A 19,723-nucleotide genomic window follows, 5' to 3' on the forward strand; every position below is an offset into this window, starting at 1 on the left:
GGCGTGTTGAGGTCCCGTCTGAAGCACAGGGCAACATCATAGAACCCCACCTGCCACGGCCCCCAACTGCACCTGTCAGGGTGCGCTGAAATCTCGCGAGCGCGGGGCTTTTTTGTACGCAGTTCTGACCAACGCCTATGACGGCATGCCCGGAGCTCTTGCGTGACTTGACCGTCGGTCGGCACACGGGCCGAGGTGTTGAGAATAACGGAACACGACACCGTCGGACCTGAGCCGGTCACCGAGCAGGACTTCAATTATTTGGAATTGCGGCTTAATAAGACGAACACGAAATGAAGGACTCCGTGATCGGAAACGGAGTTGGGGCCGGCGACCGTCGAGATGGTCGCCGAGGTTCTCTATCCGGGTGCGCATTTCCAGTGGAGCTTAGGTCAGCACTCAGCATGGGTGTTCCCCAATCGCCACTGAGAAAGCTCCGAGGGGTCGAGTCTTCAACACCGACGGCGATGGGACGGCTTACACTATCATCATTATTAGCAAATTGCAGTCTTTGCCTCTGAGGGGCAACTTTTTCTTTAGTCCTCATTCAATTCAAGATACCCCAAATCTCACGTTGCCTCTGCAGTTCGTCATAAAAGTCTTTCATTAGACTGAGTACCATCGCATGCGCTATTGACTTTTTTGTCGCAATCCGCGTATATGCTCTCGAGACTACTTTCCCGCCGCGCCGTCCCAAACGCCTTCACGAAGCCCCTCATGGCTGCACAACTTTCCAACGGCTCCGCCACGACAGCGAGCGGCCACGGCCGCCTCCCGCTAGCTGAATTGCCAAAGACATGGCATTACACCTCCTCTCTCCCCGCCGACTCTACCTTTCCCACGCCCGCCGACTCTCACAAGACACCCCGCGATCAAATCACCCCGCGCCAGGTCCGGGAAGCCGCCTTTACCTGGGTGCGCCCCGAGAAGGCTGAGAACCCAGAGCTGCTCGCCGTAAGCCCTGCTGCTCTGCGCGACATTGGCATTAAGGAAGGAGACGAAGAGACCGAGGAGTTTAAGCAGACTGTTGCCGGTAACAGGCTACATGGGTGGGACGAAGAGAAGCTGGAGGGAGGATACCCCTGGGCGCAGTGCTATGGCGGATTTCAGTTTGGACAATGGGCCGGCCAGCTCGGTGACGGACGAGCCATCTCCCTGTTCGAGACGACGAACCCGGAAACGAAGGTTCGGTACGAGCTGCAGTTGAAGGGCGCGGGTATCACACCGTACTCCCGCTTCGCAGACGGCAAGGCAGTTCTGCGTTCCAGCATTCGCGAGTTCATCGTCTCCGAAGCCCTCAACGCCCTCAAGATCCCCAGCACGCGCGCCCTTTCCCTGTCTCTCCTGCCCAACACCAAGGTCCGCCGCGAGACCATTGAGCCGGGCGCCATCGTCCTGCGCTTCGCCCAGTCCTGGATCCGCCTCGGCAACTTCGACCTGCCCCGCGCAAGAGGTGACCGCGCACTCCTGCGCACTCTCGCAACGTACGTCGCCGAGGATGTCCTCGGCGGCTGGGAGTCTCTACCCGCGCGCCTCGAGAACCCGGAAGAGCCGGCCAAGTCTCTTGAGCCCAGTCGTGGCGTGCCCGCGACGGAGATCCAGGGGCCGGATGATTCTGCAGAGAACCGTTTCACACGGTTGTTCCGTGAGGTCGCACGGCGCAATGCGCTGACGGTGGCGAAGTGGCAGGCGTACGGCTTCATGAACGGTGTCCTGAACACTGACAACACGTCAATCATGGGGTTGAGCATCGACTTTGGCCCGTTTGCGTTCATGGACAACTTCGATCCCGCGTACACGCCGAACCACGACGATTACATGTTGAGATACAGCTACCGCAACCAGCCGACCATCATCTGGTGGAACCTCGTGAGGTTCGGCGAAGCGCTGGGTGAGCTCATCGGGGCCGGAGCCGGCGTGGACGAGGACACTTTCGTCAACCAGGGCGTCGAGGAGAGCCAGGCGGAGGTCCTTGTCGGCCGCGCTGAGAAGCTGATCATGCAGGTCGGCGAGGAGTACAAGGCGCTGTTCCTGGCGGAGTACAAGCGCCTCATGACCCTGCGTGTCGGCCTGAAGAACTTCAAAGACAGCGACTTCGACGACTTATTCAGCGGCATCCTCGACACGATGGAGACGCATGAATTGGACTTCAACCACTTCTTCCGCCGCCTCAGCTCCGTCAAGCTTTCCCAGATTGCGGACGAGGCGGGAAGGAAGGAAGTTGCAGCGCGCTTCTTCCATGCCGAAGGCGTCACCGACAAGGGTCGTGCTGACGTCGCCTCGTGGCTGGACAAGTGGCGCGCTCGTGTCGTCGAGGACTGGGGTGAAGACAAGGACGACGAGAGGGTGGCGGCCATGAAGGCTGTCAACCCTAACTTCATCCCCCGCGGCTGGGTCCTCGATGAAATCATCAAGAGAGTTGAGAAGGAGGATGAGAGAGATGTGCTGAAGAGGGTCATGCACATGGCTCTGAACCCATTTGCGGACAGCTGGGACGGGGCAGAATTTGATGGAAAGGTATACAAGGGGGACAAGCAAGAGGAGGAACGCTGGGTTGGGGATGTGCCCAAGTTGAAGAGAGCTATTCAGTGTAGCTGTAGCTCTTAAATTAATGCTACATTATGAGTAGTAATCTACTGCACTCTGGCTATGGCTGAGTATCAAACATTGACGTTTCGTCGATTTTCGTGACACGGTTCCGTGGACTTGTATGAGGAGATATGGCTCGAACAATGTCGGTTCCCAGCGGTCTTTTGTGTAGTACAGACCGTGGGATATTTGCGACTTTGCGTCTTCTGTTTGTGGCCGATGCTGTCTACAATCGCACAAGGCCCCTTTCCGAAGGCCGTGAGATTAATGGCGGATGTTGTTTAAGACTGTACCTCTGTGGTGTCCTTGGGTTGTTTAGTGGAAAGTCTTTCACGTAGCCCAGAAGCCTCTGAGGGCCAGCAACTTTCACTCACCTTCATGAGCGGCTTGTCTAATTGTGTGGTTAGCTTTGATCTGTCAAAATATGACCAGCACGCCGGTTGAGAATCACCACACTGCTGGGCGCGAGGAGCAGGGGCAAAAAAAGTTCTTTCAAATGGCAAAAGGCAGGGTTGAACCCATAACCATATTATGACCCAGCGAACAGAAGTGTCAGGGACTTCAGGGCGCAAGCACATTGGCCAGACCTGACCAACTGAGCCATCAACACCTCTGCTCGCTGTTGAATACTAATGGAAGGAATCAGACCCAAGTAGGTAACTGCCGTCAGTTGAAAGCCAGTTCAATGCAAGAACCACCTGCCACCTTCCAACGGGTTCATCCTTCGCTATGCCTTATACACATAAGCAAAGCCTTCCAACGCTAGGTATCCTCATCTCTGCCCTCATAGTACCATTGCTATATTTGCCCCCATCTCTGTCCCCGTCTCTGTCCCCCTCTCTGCCGCCGTCTCTGTCCCCGTCTCTGCCGCCGTCTCTGCCCCCGTCTCTGTCCCCGTCTCTGCCCCCGTCTCTGTCCGCTTTGCCGTCTTTATCTTTCGTTAGTTAAAGGAAGAAGGCAGAGACTACTCATAGCATTTCACACATCATCCTTGGCACGAAACCGACAACACCGTGCAGGAAGACTTCGTTAACTAATCATCAATTGCTTTCACATCAAGGAAACAGCAGGTTGAAGTTATTTACTTTCTTCAACTTCCACCCAACTCTACCCTCGCATCCTATTATGTACAAGCAATGCTCCCATCCCTGACAAAAGAACTTTCTTTTATTCTCTTCTCTACGATCGTACAGCCTACCCCTCATGCTCCGTACGCAACCTGGCCCATCGGCCTGTCCTCCTCCATGCCTGGTGCCATGAAGTTGGTCTTGGGGTTGCCAGTGGCCTTGGCCGCAGAGCAGCGGGCCATTGTTGGCGAACTGAGAAAGCAAATTAGCTTCATATTCGACTGCAAAATTTGGAAAGCAGGAGCAACATACCTTCTTGAGATGACGTCTGTGAAATAAAAGTTGTCAATAACCTTCCTCAAAGGCGAGCCGGAGGCCTTGGTGCCCTTGTTCTGATCAACCAGCTGAACCTTGCTCAATTGCTGCAGAGCGACGGGCTCAACAACGTCGTAGGCCGCCAGGGCCGGGCTGACCTCAACCATTCTGTCACGGAGCTGGGCAACGTCGTCGTAGGGCAGGGGGGCGCCGAAGAACTCGCTGATGGCACGGATGATCTTCCAATCCGTCCTGGCAGCGCCAGGAAGAGAGGTGGCAGCGCGGGTCATCTGGACACGACCCTCGGTGTTGATGTAGGTACCGGCCTTCTCGGTGTACGCGGCACCGGGGAGGACGACGTCGGCAATCTGGGCACCGCGGTCACCGTGGTGGCCCTGGTAGACGACAAAGGCGTTCTTGGGGATGTCCTTCTCAGAGATCTCATCGGCACCGAGGAGCCAGACGAACTTGGGGGCGGTCTCAGCAACCTCGGCGGAGGGAGTGGTGAAGCCGACCTCGAAGGCACCGGCGCGAGAAGCGGCTCTCTGGAGAACGTTGTATCCGTTCCACTCCTCAGTGAGGAAGTTAGCGGCGTTCTTGTCGACGAAGGCACCAACGGTCTCGTAGAAGGCCTTGGCATCCTCGTGGTCAGTGACACCAGAGCCCACGATGATCATGGGGCGCTTGGCAGCCTGGAGCTTCTTGCCGAAGGGTCCGGCAAGAGCCGACTTCAGAGAGGCGTGGTCGGTACCCAAGTGCTCAAACTCGAAAGTAGAGTCCCATGTCTCGCCAACAACACCGATCTCGAGATCAGAGCGGAGCCATTGCTTGCGGATGCGAGCGTTGAGAACGGCGGCCTCGTGACGGGGGTTGCTGCCAACAATAAGGATGGCATCAGCCTCCTCAATGCCGTAGATTCTGGAGTTGAACAGGTAGTTGGAGCGGACGTCGACACCGTGGGCGATGGGCTTGCTTCCGTTGGGCATGTCAAGGGCCAGGTTCTCGGAACCGAGCTTGTTGGCCAGGTCCTTCATGGCAACCAGAGACTCAACCTCAGTCAGCTCACCGGCGATGACCTTGAACTCGTTGCCCTTGGGCTGGATGTGGTGGTAGGCGTTGGCAACCTCCATAAGGGCAGCCTCCCAGTCAGCGGGCTCGAACTTGCCGTCGCGGCGGATCAAAGGCATGGTCAGTCTCTGGGTCTTCAGGCCATCGCAGGCGAAACGGGTCTTGTCGTTAATCCACTCCTCGTTGACGTCGTCGTTGAGCCTGGGGAGGATACGCATGACCTCGAGGCCACGGGAGTCGACACGGATGTTGGAACCGAGACCGTCGAGGACATCGATAGACTCGGAGTGCTTCAGTTCCCAAGGTCTCGCACGGAAGGCGTAAGGCTTTGAGGTGAGGGCACCGACGGGGCAGAGGTCGATGACGTTGCCGGAAAGTTCGGAGTCGAGGTTCTGCTCGAGGTAGGTACCAATCTGGATGTCGTTGCCACGGCCGAAAGAGCCCATCTCGGGGGCTCCGGCAATGTCGTTGGAGAAACGGACGCATCGTGTGCAGTGGATACATCTGTTCATGGAGGTCTTAATGAGGGGTCCGATGTTCTTGTCCTCGACGGCACGCTTGCCGCCCATCTCGTGGAAACGGCCACGGTCGGCACCGTAACGCATCGACTGGTCCTGGAGATCGCACTCACCACCCTGGTCGCAGATAGGGCAGTCGAGCGGGTGGTTGGCGAGGAGGAATTCCATTACACCCTCGCGGGCTTTGTGTGTAATCGGGGAGTTGGTCTTGACGACCATACCGGGCTGTACGGGCCATGCGCAGGAGGCGATGGGCTTCGGGGCTTTCTCGACTTCGACCAAGCACATACGGCAGTTACCGGCAATCGCAAGCTTTCTGTTCGTATTTGTCAGTGGGGGGGTATCCCTCGGAATGGTACCGGTCATCGACTCGATCGGAGGATTTCGTACTCATGATAGCAATATCTGTTACGGAGTCAGCAAATGACATTCAAGATGGTTTTCGAGCGGCTGGACAAACCTGGGCACTGTTACGCCTGCCTTTTCGCAAGCTTGAATCAAGGCGGAGCCGGCTAGATAATCATGAGCAGGAGTCTCCGGAGCCGTACACTTTACTCCTCACCTTCAACAGAAACCTTCTTTCCGTCTGCGTATCATGTTAGCAAGGCCTATGAAGTCCAATTGGACCCTCGTCAGGGCGGGCGGGCGTACCGATTGTCAGCTCAACTTCGGCATTCCTGCGAGCTGTGGTTGCAAAAGTTCGCGAGGCATTGGCGGCCTGCTTGCCAGTCCGCCAAGCCGAACGTGCTAGAGAGTGCCGCAGCATCGTGTCGCCTTGACGGATTGAGACAGAGACGAGACGTGGGAGGGCGAAATGGTGGGAGGCGGATTGAATCTCACAATCGTTGACGTCGGGAGGGAACTGCTCTTCTGTCCCGGGCCATGGGGATTTGGTGGCGCTAGTGCGTAAATCGCGATTAATTTACATCGGCCGTGATTGGTCGAGCCGGCTGGGAGCTGTTCGGGGCCTGAGGCACCCACTGAACCCACCGTGCACCATTTAATCCTCGGGTAAAATTTCATCGCGAAGCGCCTTTTCTTCTTTTCCTCCTCATCAATTGTACACGGGCACTTATCGTAGGTGAGCTTGAGCGCCGCAAGGCTGCTTCTGTCGAGCCTTCCTCTATCTAGTAGCTCCAGAGAAACATTTTTGACGCCGTTTATGGAAGCATGGGAGATTTCTTCAATGACCGCTGCCTCTTACCGCCGGTCGTTACATATCATGATGACGACAAGATATTTGTAGACTGTACGTGGATTTGCTAGTTCATTGCGAAGGCCATGTACAGGTGCACACATTACGTGCTGTGACATTTGCCACATGTGTCGCTGTCATGCGTTCACGTTGGCCTCGTTGCGGCGATGGAGACAAACATATGATATTCGGGCCTTAGGTGCAGGTAGATAGACGGTCCGTCCTTCCCGTCACCCTCCTCGTCGATTACATTGGTCGAAAACCACTCCTTCCAAATTCTTTCAACAACTCCAGCGAGCTTGTTGAGCCTCAAGACCGGGATGTCTCGCCTCCACTTCCGTCTTTGGTAGTGCCTGCATCAACTTCCTTCTTGAGAGCCGCCCGATACCCGGCCAATATGTTCTCAGCGTGTTCATGATAGCCGTAAATCTGAACGAGCTCCTGGCCCGCGTTGTAGAGAGACCACTGAATGGCACCTTGCCTAGCCGGCAAATTTTCTGGTGGCGCGACAGGAGCTGTGTATGTCGTCTGAGTTCGGCTGTGGTAAGCAGCGTAGTTGGCGCCAGGCGGCAACGGTGCTTCGATGTAGGCCTGCAAGACCTCCTGGTCGTGAGGCGTGAGAGAAGTGTCCGTCTCAACAGGCCCGTTCATCGCTTCCATTTTCTTCGCAACCTGAACGATGCGACGCCGCTCTCGCTCATAGACGAACATGATATTCTCCTGCACCGCCGCAAAGTGCTTGTCCAGCTTGTCGATGGTCTTTTCGAGACGCTCGCCATTGGTCTTGGGTGCTTCAGAAGGCTCAAAGAGGGATTCTTCCAATGGTACGAAAATGGCCATTGCCTGCGCATTGGCTCGGAGACTCGGGATGTATTCCTCCTCCTCCTCCAAGGGATTACTCGCCTCTCCTGCCGCGTTCGAAGGCGCATCGCCTGCCTTGCCTCCACTGCCTGCGTCCTGCATCCTGTCGACGAGTGTTCGGTAGCCTCAATCCATTGAAGACAAAAGGGTAACTTGAGTTTAGTACGGTGGGTGCCGTGAGGCGAAAGAACCGGACTTCGTTCTTCGCCGGATTGGGTGGGAGTTGTAGATGGGGCGTTGAGGTTCAGGGAGGGTCTAAGTCCGCGCTCGATTAAAGCGTGTTTCTAAGCCAGGTACAGGTCACCTTGGGTTCCACGACTGACAAGGACCCTGAGCCCAATGCACAACTCATAGGGAATGGGATGTTTCCAGCCCCTACATCGAGAGAACACGAACAAAATACGAAAGAATACAGAAATAGAACTCTTTTGGTCATTTTTGCTACTCATCGTGTCTTGGTCATTGTCGATTGGTTTTGCAGCGAGGGACATGGTGACAAAGTGCGACGTGCGTGGGAATCGCAATATGCGATGACAAAGTTAATTGGTCTTATTCAATGACGACTATCCTATTGACTATGGTATACTTGGATGGCTCTTCAAATGGCAATAATGGCTGCTGATACCGCCCAATGATGCTGTAATACTCTCGCTGAATCAACCCCTGCTCGGCTCGGCATTTACCCCCCGGTGTGTTGTACAGAAATTTTGAAATTTGGACATGTCGTTCTCGATCGTAGGGTGAAACGTCGCTTGAAGATGAACTTTTGGTCAGACTTGTTCGGGAGCGGACTGTCGTGGGTTGTGGTGTAGGGAGATCGGCCCGATAAGCCATGACCGAGTCGAGCGACGAGTTGATGTTCAAGTCTAGCGAGCCTCTCAGCTTCGTCCAGACTAACATGCCACTCGTCTTGCTCAAACAAGCGGCTGCACCCCAACGCGGCAGCAGGCCATGTCATCTTTCCATCCATCGTAGGATTCTGTACGCGGGCTTCTTACGTCCCACGCGAGTGTTGTCATCTGGACGGCAAGACTTTTCTCACGTATTCCCTCATCAGCTTCAGCCCTGCCCGAACCAAGTCCTCTAACCGTCTGTCTTTCCGCTTGCGCATCCAGAGCAGTATGAAGGTTAATAGGACGATATCGATGGCGAGATGTTTCATGACGATCCACACGAACCACCGGACCCAAGCCATAAAGCTGCGCTGCTTTCTAGACTTCCACTCTCTGCCGGTCGTTATTTGCTCCCTCAAGGCGGCAACTTCAGCCGTCAGTTTCTCCAAGGCACGTTCCACGCTGCGCGACCAATTACTGCTCGGTACAAGTGCGTCGTCCTCTATGCCGTCGTTGTATCCCAACCGCCTATCGGAATCTCGCTCGGCGGCATCGTCTTCGCTCATGGGACTGAGTATCTTCATGGGACCCTCCGATCCGCTCAACGGTTGCAGGAACCGGCGGGACTCCGTGGTGTATCCCGTTCCTTTCGGCGAGGAATCAGTCGAGCTCGGGCTGTTGTTTTTTATCTGATTCCACACAAATTCAAGTTCCGCGACGAGTTCCTTCGCGTCCCTACAGATGGCGAGTCAGTGGCGGCCCGGTCGTGATGCGCGCTCGGAAGGGAAGGAGGCTGGGAGTCTTACGGCGTGGTCGCGTATTTGTGCATTGTCTCTATCAATGCCTCGATATATCGTCTCTTTGCTTCCGTGCGCGTCAAGCTCTTTTGAGAGTTCCAGGCATCCCACTTGTCCTTCTCGCGTTGCAGCTCGTCGGGAGGCATTCCGGAAGCCGAGGTCGGGCGCTCCATGACGCCATCGACATCTCCCTCCATCGCTTGTTTGTACAGGCCATAGAGTCGGAGTCTGTCTGACGGCGGGGGGCGCGAGGCCCCCGTTTTGGGGATCTTTTTGACGGTATTTAAGGCATGGACGAAGACGCGGTCTATGGGCGGTGGAAGAGCATGACGATACAATTAGCCGGGGAATTGCACTCCCCACAACGGGAGAAAACTAAGGGAAGTAAAGTTTTCTGGTTTGCTAAAAACTCACCCACAGAGTCGGCCATCTAGAAGACCGTCCTGTACGGACAGGACACCGAACAATTTCGATTTGGGTGGGTGGGTGAAGATTGGAGGTGAGGGAGTCGCGTGGATGTCCGAGGTCTGAGTCGGCGGCAGGGTCGGGTTGGGCTCGGCTCAACAACCGGGTGAGATAACTTAGATAAAGCGTACCAACTGCTTCACCTCCACAAGGGTGCGTAGCAGTGGCAGCTGAATTAAAGAGACAGGTGCTGGTAAAACGACAGATTTAGGAATCCAGCACGCTGACATGCATGTTGAGAGAGCTCCGCCATGGAGTTGCACCTTGGAGTCGTCAACGAGGAACTGGACGAGACGTGGTTGGCGGCCGCGGGAAAGGTAAGATAATACCGGCTAGGCAAGTTACAGCGACGGGCGGGTACCGCCAGACAAGGTAGGCAGGGCAAGCTAGGTAGGTAGGTATCCGTTGTTCGGTACCGGCAATCAGCTGCTGGGGGTCTGGGAGGTGAGGTGGTTAGAGAGCAGTTCGCGCCGATGTTAGCAACAGCTGGAGCACCAGAGCAGCCAAAAAAGGTGGTGTGCGAGTGCGAGTGAGTTGCCGGTAATTCTTTGCCTCGGCCGGTCACGCAACGACGCAACGCAAGCCCACGCTGCCACGCTACCGACCTCTCTCCACAGCAGCACAAGGACACTGGAGCACCAGCCGGGGGTGGGCGCGCGGGCCTGACGCGGGCTTGTCAGGGGTTTGCGTCTCCGAGATCCCGACTAGCAATTTAATCTCGCCCACCCCGCGTCGTGCTGTCCGTAGTGCGATGCCGCCTGGGTGGTCGGTCGGCCGAGACAACAAACACGTGAAATGCGGGCAGCCGGCCCAAGGTCGAGCACGTCTGGGGTTTGCGGCACGCTCCGTTGGGGAATCCCTCTAATGTTATGTTTTCGTCAATTAAGTTCCGTTAATTGGCGCTAGAAACCACTTACACCTGGCTGGCCATGCACAAGCCGAGGGACGTCTGTTCTTCCTGTCCGGCCGAACGTCGTCTTTCGGCATTGCTGACTCCTGGCACGCGTACACGCTCAGCTGCGCTACGACTGGTTCATCACGAGGGCGATGCGTTTTCGTCCCATATCAAAATCGCAGAGCTTCCCACGACAGCCACATTCTCAGCGGTCAAGGAATTGAAGCATCAAAGTGTCTGATATTGGTATTGTATGTATTGGTATCGGGGGTATAAGCTACTTCGAAACCTGACCATCACCACATCCAACCTGCGTCATCACGCTCTGCAAAGTTCATCCAGTCAATAATGTAATGCCTAAGACTCCATCCCATCCAAGTCATCGCGAGCTTTGTACAAAGCCACCTTCTTATCCTGGTACGTCTTCATGAGTTTTTTGTTGCCCAGTGCAGCTGTGGCTGCTTTCTGTCCAGCCTCCTTTTTGTTCAGATCGCTGCCCACTCCAAGAAGTTTGTTCTTCTCGCCCCATCCATCCAGATACACGCCAACAGTGAACAAAGCCAGCTTCTTATTCAACTTGTCCTTCTGTTTGGCGCTGGGCAAGTCTTCATACCGAATGTTGATGCCCTTAGCTCCAATGAGTTTCGATAATTCGACTTTGGGGGGTAGCCTGGACTCCTGTGGTGCCGCTGAGCTTCCCAATTCCTTCACGACATGAATGTCTGGAGTCCTGTCGGCAGATTCAATCTTGTCCTTGATTGTCATACTCCAGAGCGAGCGCAGCCATTCTCCGGCCCGGCGAAGACCGTCTGCATCAGACAGGATGACAGCAGCAACATACGCCTCGAATAAGTCACCTCTGACTTTCCTAACTTCTTGCGGGTTTGCTTTCACCGCTATCTTGCTGTTCGGGTCAAGCTCAGCCGGGAGGATTGCTCTCTCGAAAAGCTTATATTGCGTAGAATAGTCGCCGAGGTTGGCATTCTTGATGAGGACTTCTCGTATCTGGGAGCACTTTCCGGTAGGCAAGCCTCCGAATGTTTGGAAGATGAGGCATGTCGATAATAGCTCCACGTAAGCGTCTCCGAGCCACTCGAGGCGGTCGTAGCTCAGGTCGCCCTTGTTCTTGACCTTTCCTTGGTGAGTGAATGCAGCTACCTCCAAGACAGGATTGTTGATCTTGGGTAAGGGTGGTAGTGTGGCGGGAATGTCTGAAGCGGTCCAAGGTCGGATGGCTGAGAAGGAAGGAATTGGAGGCCCATCGAGTGAATGTGAGTGTATGGCTTTCTCCTGCAGATTTGTAAGTCTGGCCTTCCTGGTATGGCATCACTTTGTGGAATATCCTCACCTTTGACTCAATATTATCATTCTCAGGCAAAGACTCTTCTTCGCCAGCGAGATACTTGAACGACGGAAGGAGTTTTTTGCTGAGGCTTCGAAGATTTTGTAGAATATCACCCTGAGGCGTTGTTCCCTTGGGCGATTTGCTCAGCGCCTGGAGACACTTGATGAGTTCATCGCCATGAGAAACAATCAATTCGACGGATTCGTTGTCCGTTTGTCTTCTCTTGCTGGGAGGCAAGCCCTCCGAAGTTGAGCTGGGACGTTTGCTCATCGTGAAAATCGGCGCTTTGGGAAGGAAAGAATTGGGGTTTCGGGCAATTTGTATCGCTATTCAAGCTTTTTGCACCGAGGCTTTTAGTGCATAAACGAACACTCGACTTAGCGCATGGGAAGTTTCCAAAATGAGAAAATTGATTCATTCGACATTTCAGATGCCATTTGAAAGCACTTCCAATCGTCAATTTGCATCCCTGTCACCCGAAGCGCGTCCGCCAGTGGGTACCTTACCCAGTCGACCAGCGGTAGAAAGAACGGGACCCTACCCGCCGCCCGCCTGCCTGGGGCCTGGTTGCAAGTCAGCGGTCAATCGATAATCCGTGCGCACACCCAATTGGGCAGCGCAAACCAGCCAAGTGGGTCTGGAATTGAACGTCTCTGTTAAGGTCTTGCATATCGCGACAAAATTCCGATCCCCGTCATCGACCTGCGGACGAGGCAAAGATGAGTGTACCACGCGCGAGGTTGCTGGACCTCATGAAGGTATGTCGCTTGGAAGAACTTATCGCCCGTGAATTTCGAGCTGACAGTTGTAGGCCCGATGCGAAGTCTTTGCGACAACATTTAACCCCGAGGGTGTCCGTACGGGCAACAAGATCCTGCGCCAACGGTTGAAGGGACCTGCTCTTGCTGCCTACTACCCACGCAAGGTTCTCACTGTTCGAGATGTTCAGAAGGAGTTCGGCCCTGAGCTCACGACTCTCGACTTGGATGAATTGGACAGACTGGACCACATTGCTGGGTATGCTCTGGCTTGAGGAGAAACAAGGGATTCGCGCTGATTAGAGTTACAGGTTGAAGGCTAGAGGAAAGAGTGCACCCAAGAAGGCGAAGGAGAAGGGTAAGTCTTGCCGTCCACTTCGTTTGGTATCCACGCTGACAGCCTCGCAGTCGTCAAGAAGAAGAAATAAACGCTGCCCACGTAGTCAACTCTGCTGTACGATACCCTGCGCAACCGGCGAACAAACTCCTCGATACCAACCTGTCGAAATGCTTTCGACTTATGCTCTCGATTTGCGGCGCAATTGGTGATATCCTCCGGAACTCGAATTTGCGTCCGCACCGCAGTCAAAGACCTCTGGGTCGTGCTGAGACACATCAGCCGCTGTCAGCCTACAATCGGAAAGGGGTGACGAGATAGAGGCATCCAATGTATTATATACGGTGTATGTGAAGGTCTCTCATAGCAAGAGCTGCAATGCGTAGACCGATTTGAATGACTTGATGAAAAATCTCAGAAAGGGTCGCTTGCTGATATCCTTACCTAGCCTGGGAAGACTGTCTGCCTTTCTTTTTTTTTTTTTTTTTGTTCCGGAGGCTTGTATAGAGAAGAAAGGATCTCAATGACGGCCCGAGGTCACTATGTCTCCAAAATAGGTCGAAAGCACAGTTGAAATTCACGAGGGCCTCCCAAGGTGCTGAAATGCTACAGACCTTGCACCCGCCAAATGGCCTCCTGGTACACGCAGGAATTTCACGTTAAGCGGTTGCCAAAACATCAGAATATCAGTGATATTGAAGTAGTGGGGCAGTTGTCCTCCCGTTCAGCTAGCTAGAGCAAGACCTCGAAGTTGGTGCCTGCAGACCAGACGACCCGACTGCCACTCAGTCGTCCCAAAACAGGAGGATCGTTCTCGGTTTTTGTTGGCAGTCAACAATCGTTCTTGCCTCCTTCAACACCTACAACCGCCTTTCTTGCCTGAGAAGAAAAAAGTCACCTCAGCAACGCACCTCTCCTACCTCACACCCAGGTCGGATTTAGAGCCAGATATCTACTGACTTGTTGTTTCCCGACTTTGTGGAGGATTTTCTCAGTGAGATCTACCACAAATACCACAAGGAGGTACCTGTACAGTCCAGAGTGGTCTCCTTCCCCTCAGCTGCCTCTGTCGCTGCCGCCTTTCTGCCTCTCCCTACTTCCACATCTCGACCACCCCAAAAACAAAACTCTTCTCTCTCCCCTTCACCCTCACCTTCACCTTCACCACTACAAACCTCCAACGCAGAGAGGAAAATCCCACCCGCCCTCCTCTATCTGCAACCCTTGCAAAGGAATCTTTCTCATTTCTTCTGCCACTTTTGGGCAATACCCTGACTTATTTTCTGCAACGTATCGACTCCTCGATAAGGCATCGTTCGCGAGCCCACCATGTCTACTCCCGACTCCGCTTACGCTACTTCGAAGCGAGGCTCGCCTGTTACCTCGATGCCCGTCTTCGGAGAGGAGTACATGAAGCAGTCGCCCGAGTCTGTCGGCAACGTAAGTTCATCTCTTCTGTCTATTGACTCATATCAGCTTGGGTCTTTCCGGGCCAATGACCGACCTCGTGGAAAATTCGAATACCACAAGATCTTTGCTGACGAACATCGAAAGGGTCATTCGCTCGGCAACCTCAAGCCGGGTGTCTCGACCCTTGCTTCTTCCAAGCTGATCAATCAGAATGCTTTGAAGGTTGGTTCTTCGACCCGCCATCTGCTGCCTCGCTCACAGCGACAACAGAAGAAGACCAATCAGGAGTCGACCACTATTGCCGGCACGAACCCCATGGATATGCTCCTTGCTAAGCTTTCGGAGCAGCAAGCCGCGCTCGACCAGCAGAATGAGGCTCTGAAGAACACCGACGACACTTTGTACTCTCGTGTCGTGGACGACTCAATTCCCTCGGCCAGCACTTCTGTCCCCATTACCCCCGCTACCGATACCTTTCCCAGTACTGCTCCCACAACTCGCCCCGCCAGCGCTACTCTTAAGGAGAACCGCGGCAACATGGAGGAGCTCCTTCGTCTCAAGATGGAGCTCGCTCGAGCCCAAACCAAGATCACCCGCCTCGACAACGAGCTTGCCCAGACACGTTCCGTGAAGCAAGATGACGAAATCATGCAGCCAACGCCGTCTGTTCGTTCTAGCATGCTTGGCCCTGAGAACAGCTGGGGTCCGAATGATGACAGCAGCTCGGATGCAGGTGCGCCCTCCGTTGGTGGCTACAGCCGTTCCCGTGGCATCTGGGCCAACGTCAGACCTCCTTTCTCCAACAGCGGCGCAGCCATGCCTCCTCCTGACTCCCAATCGATGGCAGGAGAATGGTACGGAAGCGGCCGTGGCGGCTTCAACCAAGGCTTCATGGACCCTGTCGGGCCTTTTTCCGCGGGAGACAGCTACCGCGGAGATCGCATGAACCAGGACACCGAGATGTTCTCCCGCCCTCCCAGCAGTCGCCGCAACAATCGCTACGAAAGCAGCCGCTGGCCTTCTCCTCAGCCGTATGGTGGCTCCAACTTCCAACCTAGCTACGGAGGCTTCGCTCCCTCACCCTCCCCGTTCGACCCCATGGCTGGCGGTATGGGTGGTCCCGGAGGCAACATGGGCTCCGGCATGTATCAGGGCTACAATCCGCAGTCCATCGGAAGTCAGCTTTCGCCCCACGCTACCGAATTCACCGCCGCATCTGGCTGGAAGAACGAGGTACGTCGGGATGGTCAGAGAAAGGGTGTTAGATCCAGCAGACTGACTGATCAACCCGAGCAGGCCATTGCTTCCGAGGGTCAGACTTACCTTCCGACCACTGAGCCTCTCAATTACCGTCGCTTGTTGGACCGCAATGTCAACTGCAACTGGAAGTACATCGTCGACAAGATCGTCTGCAACAACGACCAGCAGGCCTCCATCTTCCTGCAGCAGAAGCTCAAGGTCGGCACTCCGGATCAGAAGTACGAGATCGTGGAGGCTATCGTTGCCCAGGCTTATCCTCTCATGGTCAACCGCTTCGGCAATTTCCTGGTTCAGCGCTGCTTCGAGCACGGAACTCCCGAGCAAGTGGTGAAGATTGCAGAGGCCATTCGCGGCAACACCCTGAACCTTTCCATGGACCCCTTCGGCTGCCACGTCGTTCAAAAGGCCTTCGACTCGGTTCCGGAGGACTACAAGGCTATCATGGTTCATGAGCTGCTTCGCCGCATTCCGGAGACGGTCATTCATCGCTACGCCTGCCACGTCTGGCAGAAGCTTTTCGAGCTCAGATGGTCTGAGAGTCCGCCTCAGATCATGAAGTTTGTCAATGAAGCTCTCCGCGGCATGTGGCACGAGGTCGCCCTCGGCGAGACCGGCAGTCTCGTCGTTCAGAACATCTTTGAGAATTGTCTCGAGGAAGACAAGGTAATTTCAAGGCTTCATCGTATCACCTTCTTTGCTAACGAATGTATCTAGCGCCCCTGCATTGAGGAGGTTCTCGCCAACATTGACATCGTGGCTCACGGCCAATTCGGCAACTGGTGCATCCAGCACATTTGCGAGCATGGTGCCCCAGCCGATCGATCTCGTGCTATTGACCACGTCATCCGCTACGCTGCTGAGTACAGTACCGATCAGTATGCCTCCAAAGTTGTTGAGAAGTGCCTCAAGATTGGTGGTTGCGACTTTCTCGGCCGCTACCTCGACCGTGTGTGCGAGGGTCGAGTCGACCGCCCCCGTATCCCCCTGGTTGACATTGCTAGCGACCAGTACGGCAACTACTTGATTCAATACATCCTCACCCACGCCGGCATGCAGCATCGCGAAGTCGTTGCCGCTCACATCCGCAAGCACATGGTTTCTCTTCGCGGATCCAAGTTCGGCTCTCGCGTCGGCATGCTTTGCACCAACCCTGCGGTCGCCACCCGCCCTGGCCCTGGAGTCGGTCCTGGAATGGGCCGCATGGGTGGTCCCCCTCGCTACGCTGGTAGCAACAGCTATCGTTGAACTCTCTTCTTCCGGCCGTTCGCAGCTTGTCGCAATATTCTCCATATTGTCACGAGCCCTCCATGTTCTCTCTTTGCGTCACTATTGTCCCCACCCCTAATCCTCACACCCATACCCATACTCTGATTTTCATCAGCTCTGACGAAGTCATCGCACCACAGCATATGTCCGTGCTTACCAACATTTTCCTCGGCCATTAATTTACAGATCAGCTGTCATCCTACTCTCGACAAGTTATCACTTGGTCGAGTGCATTGGACACATCATGGTTATGGATTTTGCAATATGGAGGAGGTGCGTCAGTGTGACCTCAAAACCCCGTTCGGGGCGTTGGAGTTGCATCGCGAAACCCGACCAGAATGCTGCAGTCTATTCATGGCGGAACATCAACAAATCCAAAAAGTCCTCGAAACGTCTTGCGTCACAGCCGGAAGGACAACTTGGAGGAGAAGAAGATGAGCGGCTGGGCCAGCATGGAATATCAGAACCAGAAACGCAATGATTGTATGTAGTATTATCACATTCCGGAAAGCTTTGGAGTGTGCTTCGGTCCAGATTGGACAGCATCTGCGGCGGTCCCTTATCAACATTAGGTAGTTTCGCTAGAGAATGTCTTCTTACACTATTTTGATGATGAAGTCTCGATGTAGTGAAAGAAAAGTTTGTTTGCAATACCGCCTTGGCCCAGAAACCTACGCCGTGAATTTATGCACCGAATCTAACCCAACGCCGCAAGACAGTTTTTGAAATCCCTACCATCTACCACGGATTTACGTGTCCTTGCTTGACTTATCAGCCTCTGGTGCTGAAGTCTCATCAAGTGGAGGGAATTCAGCGTCGACTACAGAAGGCTGGTCTCCTGCTTCTGCATCTGTTGTAGTTGGTACATCCTTCTCCCAGGGTTTCTTTGGCACCGCACGCTTTCCAAATGGCTTGACGCACTGAATGATGTAAGTACGAGGAAGCGGGGAATGTCAAGTCCCATAACGATTGAATCCCATAACAAATAACTTACTGCATCCCTGATGACAGTGTCGGGTATCTGTCTTATTCCTGGGATAGGAATGCCCTTCTGTAACATCTGGAGCATCTCCGCGAAGCCGACAGGATACGCTGGCTCGCCTCCCTCGGTGTCAGCCTCTACTTGCGGGGGAGCCTTCCGCTCGACGTAGAGCTCCCCTTTGGGAGCGGCGGCCTGCCATGACGGCGTGTCTTCTGCTCCAGCGTCGTTCTTGGTTTCGGGGTCGGTCTTGAGGTCATTGAGCTTCGACGTGAGGTCCGGCACGTCGGTAGCTGTGGTCGTTGCTGGCGACTGGGACTTGTATTCTTCGGGGAGGATGTCGGGTGGTATGTGGTCGGGGTGGCGGGCGAGCCAGTCTTTGTAGCTGTTGAAGTCGATTGTCACGCCGATGCGCGAGGCGTAGTAGAAGATCCGGGCGTGGGTTGCGAGTTCGGAGGGGGTTCCTTTGGGGTTTGCTGTGTTTGGATCGCCGAGGATTGCGGTGAGGCCGGACTGTCATGGACGCGGTCAGCTCTCGCCATAGGAAACGACTGGGCCGGCCGAAGGAGGGAGAGAGAGGTGCGGAATCCGGTGCTCAGTTTGTGTCAAGGTGTGGCTCACCAGGAACATCTTGTCCTTCTTCCATGGGTATGTGTCAAAGGCCTTGAACATGCCATCCTCATCAGTAATTGCGCGAATGCGCTCTGCGCCTGAGAGCGTTGCCATCGTGGTCGTCGGGATGCGGTCTCGGCCGTGGCTTGTTTGGGCTCGTTGCCGAGGTGTAGTTGGAGGGACAGGAGCTTGGCTGTGGTGGGGGAGAGCTTGGGTGAGGTAGATGCGATAAGATAAGCGGGGGACATGCACCCCGCATTCGGCCCCGTCCGGATTTTGTGGGGGCTCGGGGCCGGTTCTGCATGGATGTGTCCGGCTTTTACTTGGACATCAAGTCACCCACCACCTTGTGAGCTGGCTATCTCGAGTCGGGTCTTACCAAGATTGATTCGAAAGTTTTTGTTTCATAGCTCTTGAGACTTTAGGCAGCTTAAGATGTTGGAACTGCTTTTACCTTTTTGCTGTTGAAGCTTGCTATCAAGGCTTGCGAATGATACTGGCTAACCAGGTAGAGTACTGTTGATATGTAGTATTCTTCTGTCCTCATTTATTATCCTTTCACGGGCTGTTTAGAATCTCATTAGACGCATTGTCTCTGCCATCGTTCCTGTTGTCGCCCCTACTTCTCACTGTTGTTCCTCTTCACTGGGATAGCAAACTCATCGGGAATACATTCGAGAATCCGCCCCTCTGTATCATCGTCCAGATGAAACTTTCCTTTTGGACAGCTCTTGCCTTTTTCTCCTGGTAGGGAATGTGGAAATAAAGTACCTCGGAAAAGGCTAGAGCCCGATTAAGATACGAAGAGGAATCCGGTTGGTTCTTGGGCTTGGCGAAACTTGGTACGAAAGACATAACCTCAGGACGCTCAGAATATTCCACAAGGTAGCTACGGCACACCCTCCTGGGCGACAGGTGACTCCGAAAGACGACCGCAGATTAATTTAAAGACTTCGCGGACCCAATCTAAGATTCTTTCTGTCATTTCCAACACAGCTTTGGAAAAATCCCATCTAACAACACTTCCTCTTACACCACCAACACTTGATAACGATACATTTACCAATCGTATCCAACTAATCATGCATCAACGTACTTTGCACCTGGTAAGTCTCCAAAGTCCAATAATGAATCCCATTTGGCTGACAATCTC

At 54.3% G+C, this 19,723-nt stretch overlaps 8 protein-coding genes across 8 annotated transcripts; 3 read left to right on the top strand and 5 right to left on the bottom strand.

Annotated features, from left to right (window-relative positions):
* Positions 1–660: 660 nt before the first annotated feature.
* Positions 661–2,607, top strand: CGCS363_v003005 (UPF0061 protein; the record flags this gene model as incomplete). The annotated part of the gene is made up of 1 exon (XM_036634854.1): positions 661–2,607. One exon carries the CDS (start codon positions 661–663, stop codon positions 2,605–2,607), a length of 1,947 nt encoding a protein of 648 aa, XP_036499722.1.
* A 1,183-nt stretch (positions 2,608–3,790) lies between these two features.
* CGCS363_v003006 (NADH-ubiquinone oxidoreductase 78 kDa subunit) lies at positions 3,791–6,323 on the bottom strand (the record flags this gene model as incomplete). The annotated part of the gene is made up of 6 exons (XM_036634855.1): positions 3,791–3,908; positions 3,969–5,873; positions 5,948–5,962; positions 6,018–6,069; positions 6,120–6,143; positions 6,209–6,323. The coding sequence occupies 6 exons, from the start codon at positions 6,321–6,323 to the stop codon at positions 3,791–3,793; spliced, it is 2,229 nt and encodes a 742-aa protein (XP_036499721.1).
* A 2,305-nt stretch (positions 6,324–8,628) lies between these two features.
* ATG37 (Autophagy-related protein 37) lies at positions 8,629–9,440 on the bottom strand (the record flags this gene model as incomplete). Its single annotated transcript, XM_036634856.1, has 2 exons — positions 8,629–9,181; positions 9,253–9,440. The coding sequence occupies 2 exons, from the start codon at positions 9,438–9,440 to the stop codon at positions 8,629–8,631; spliced, it is 741 nt and encodes a 246-aa protein (XP_036499720.1).
* Positions 9,441–9,915: 475 nt separating this feature from the next.
* On the bottom strand, positions 9,916–10,695 carry CGCS363_v003008 (uncharacterized protein; the record flags this gene model as incomplete). The annotated part of the gene is made up of 3 exons (XM_036634857.1): positions 9,916–9,971; positions 10,038–10,145; positions 10,626–10,695. 3 exons carry the CDS (start codon positions 10,693–10,695, stop codon positions 9,916–9,918), a joined length of 234 nt encoding a protein of 77 aa, XP_036499729.1.
* Positions 10,696–10,960: 265 nt separating this feature from the next.
* RNT1 (Ribonuclease 3) lies at positions 10,961–12,218 on the bottom strand (the record flags this gene model as incomplete). Its single annotated transcript, XM_036634858.1, has 2 exons — positions 10,961–11,893; positions 11,952–12,218. 2 exons carry the CDS (start codon positions 12,216–12,218, stop codon positions 10,961–10,963), a joined length of 1,200 nt encoding a protein of 399 aa, XP_036499728.1.
* A 449-nt stretch (positions 12,219–12,667) lies between these two features.
* RSM27 (Mitochondrial 37S ribosomal protein S27) lies at positions 12,668–13,134 on the top strand (the record flags this gene model as incomplete). The annotated part of the gene is made up of 4 exons (XM_036634859.1): positions 12,668–12,706; positions 12,760–12,965; positions 13,018–13,064; positions 13,115–13,134. 4 exons carry the CDS (start codon positions 12,668–12,670, stop codon positions 13,132–13,134), a joined length of 312 nt encoding a protein of 103 aa, XP_036500757.1.
* Positions 13,135–14,372: 1,238 nt separating this feature from the next.
* mcp2 (Meiotic coiled-coil protein 2) lies at positions 14,373–16,958 on the top strand (the record flags this gene model as incomplete). Its single annotated transcript, XM_036634860.1, has 5 exons — positions 14,373–14,483; positions 14,598–14,675; positions 14,724–15,686; positions 15,750–16,376; positions 16,428–16,958. 5 exons carry the CDS (start codon positions 14,373–14,375, stop codon positions 16,956–16,958), a joined length of 2,310 nt encoding a protein of 769 aa, XP_036500758.1.
* A 770-nt stretch (positions 16,959–17,728) lies between these two features.
* CGCS363_v003012 (uncharacterized protein) lies at positions 17,729–18,684 on the bottom strand (the record flags this gene model as incomplete). The annotated part of the gene is made up of 3 exons (XM_036634861.1): positions 17,729–17,899; positions 17,974–18,471; positions 18,580–18,684. The coding sequence occupies 3 exons, from the start codon at positions 18,682–18,684 to the stop codon at positions 17,729–17,731; spliced, it is 774 nt and encodes a 257-aa protein (XP_036500759.1).
* Between the last annotated feature and the right edge of the window lie 1,039 nt (positions 18,685–19,723).

Source organism: Colletotrichum siamense (genome assembly GCF_013390195.1).
Source record: "Colletotrichum siamense strain Cg363 chromosome Unknown KSG_Cg363_contig02, whole genome shotgun sequence".
NCBI lineage: Eukaryota > Fungi > Ascomycota > Sordariomycetes > Glomerellales > Glomerellaceae > Colletotrichum > Colletotrichum siamense.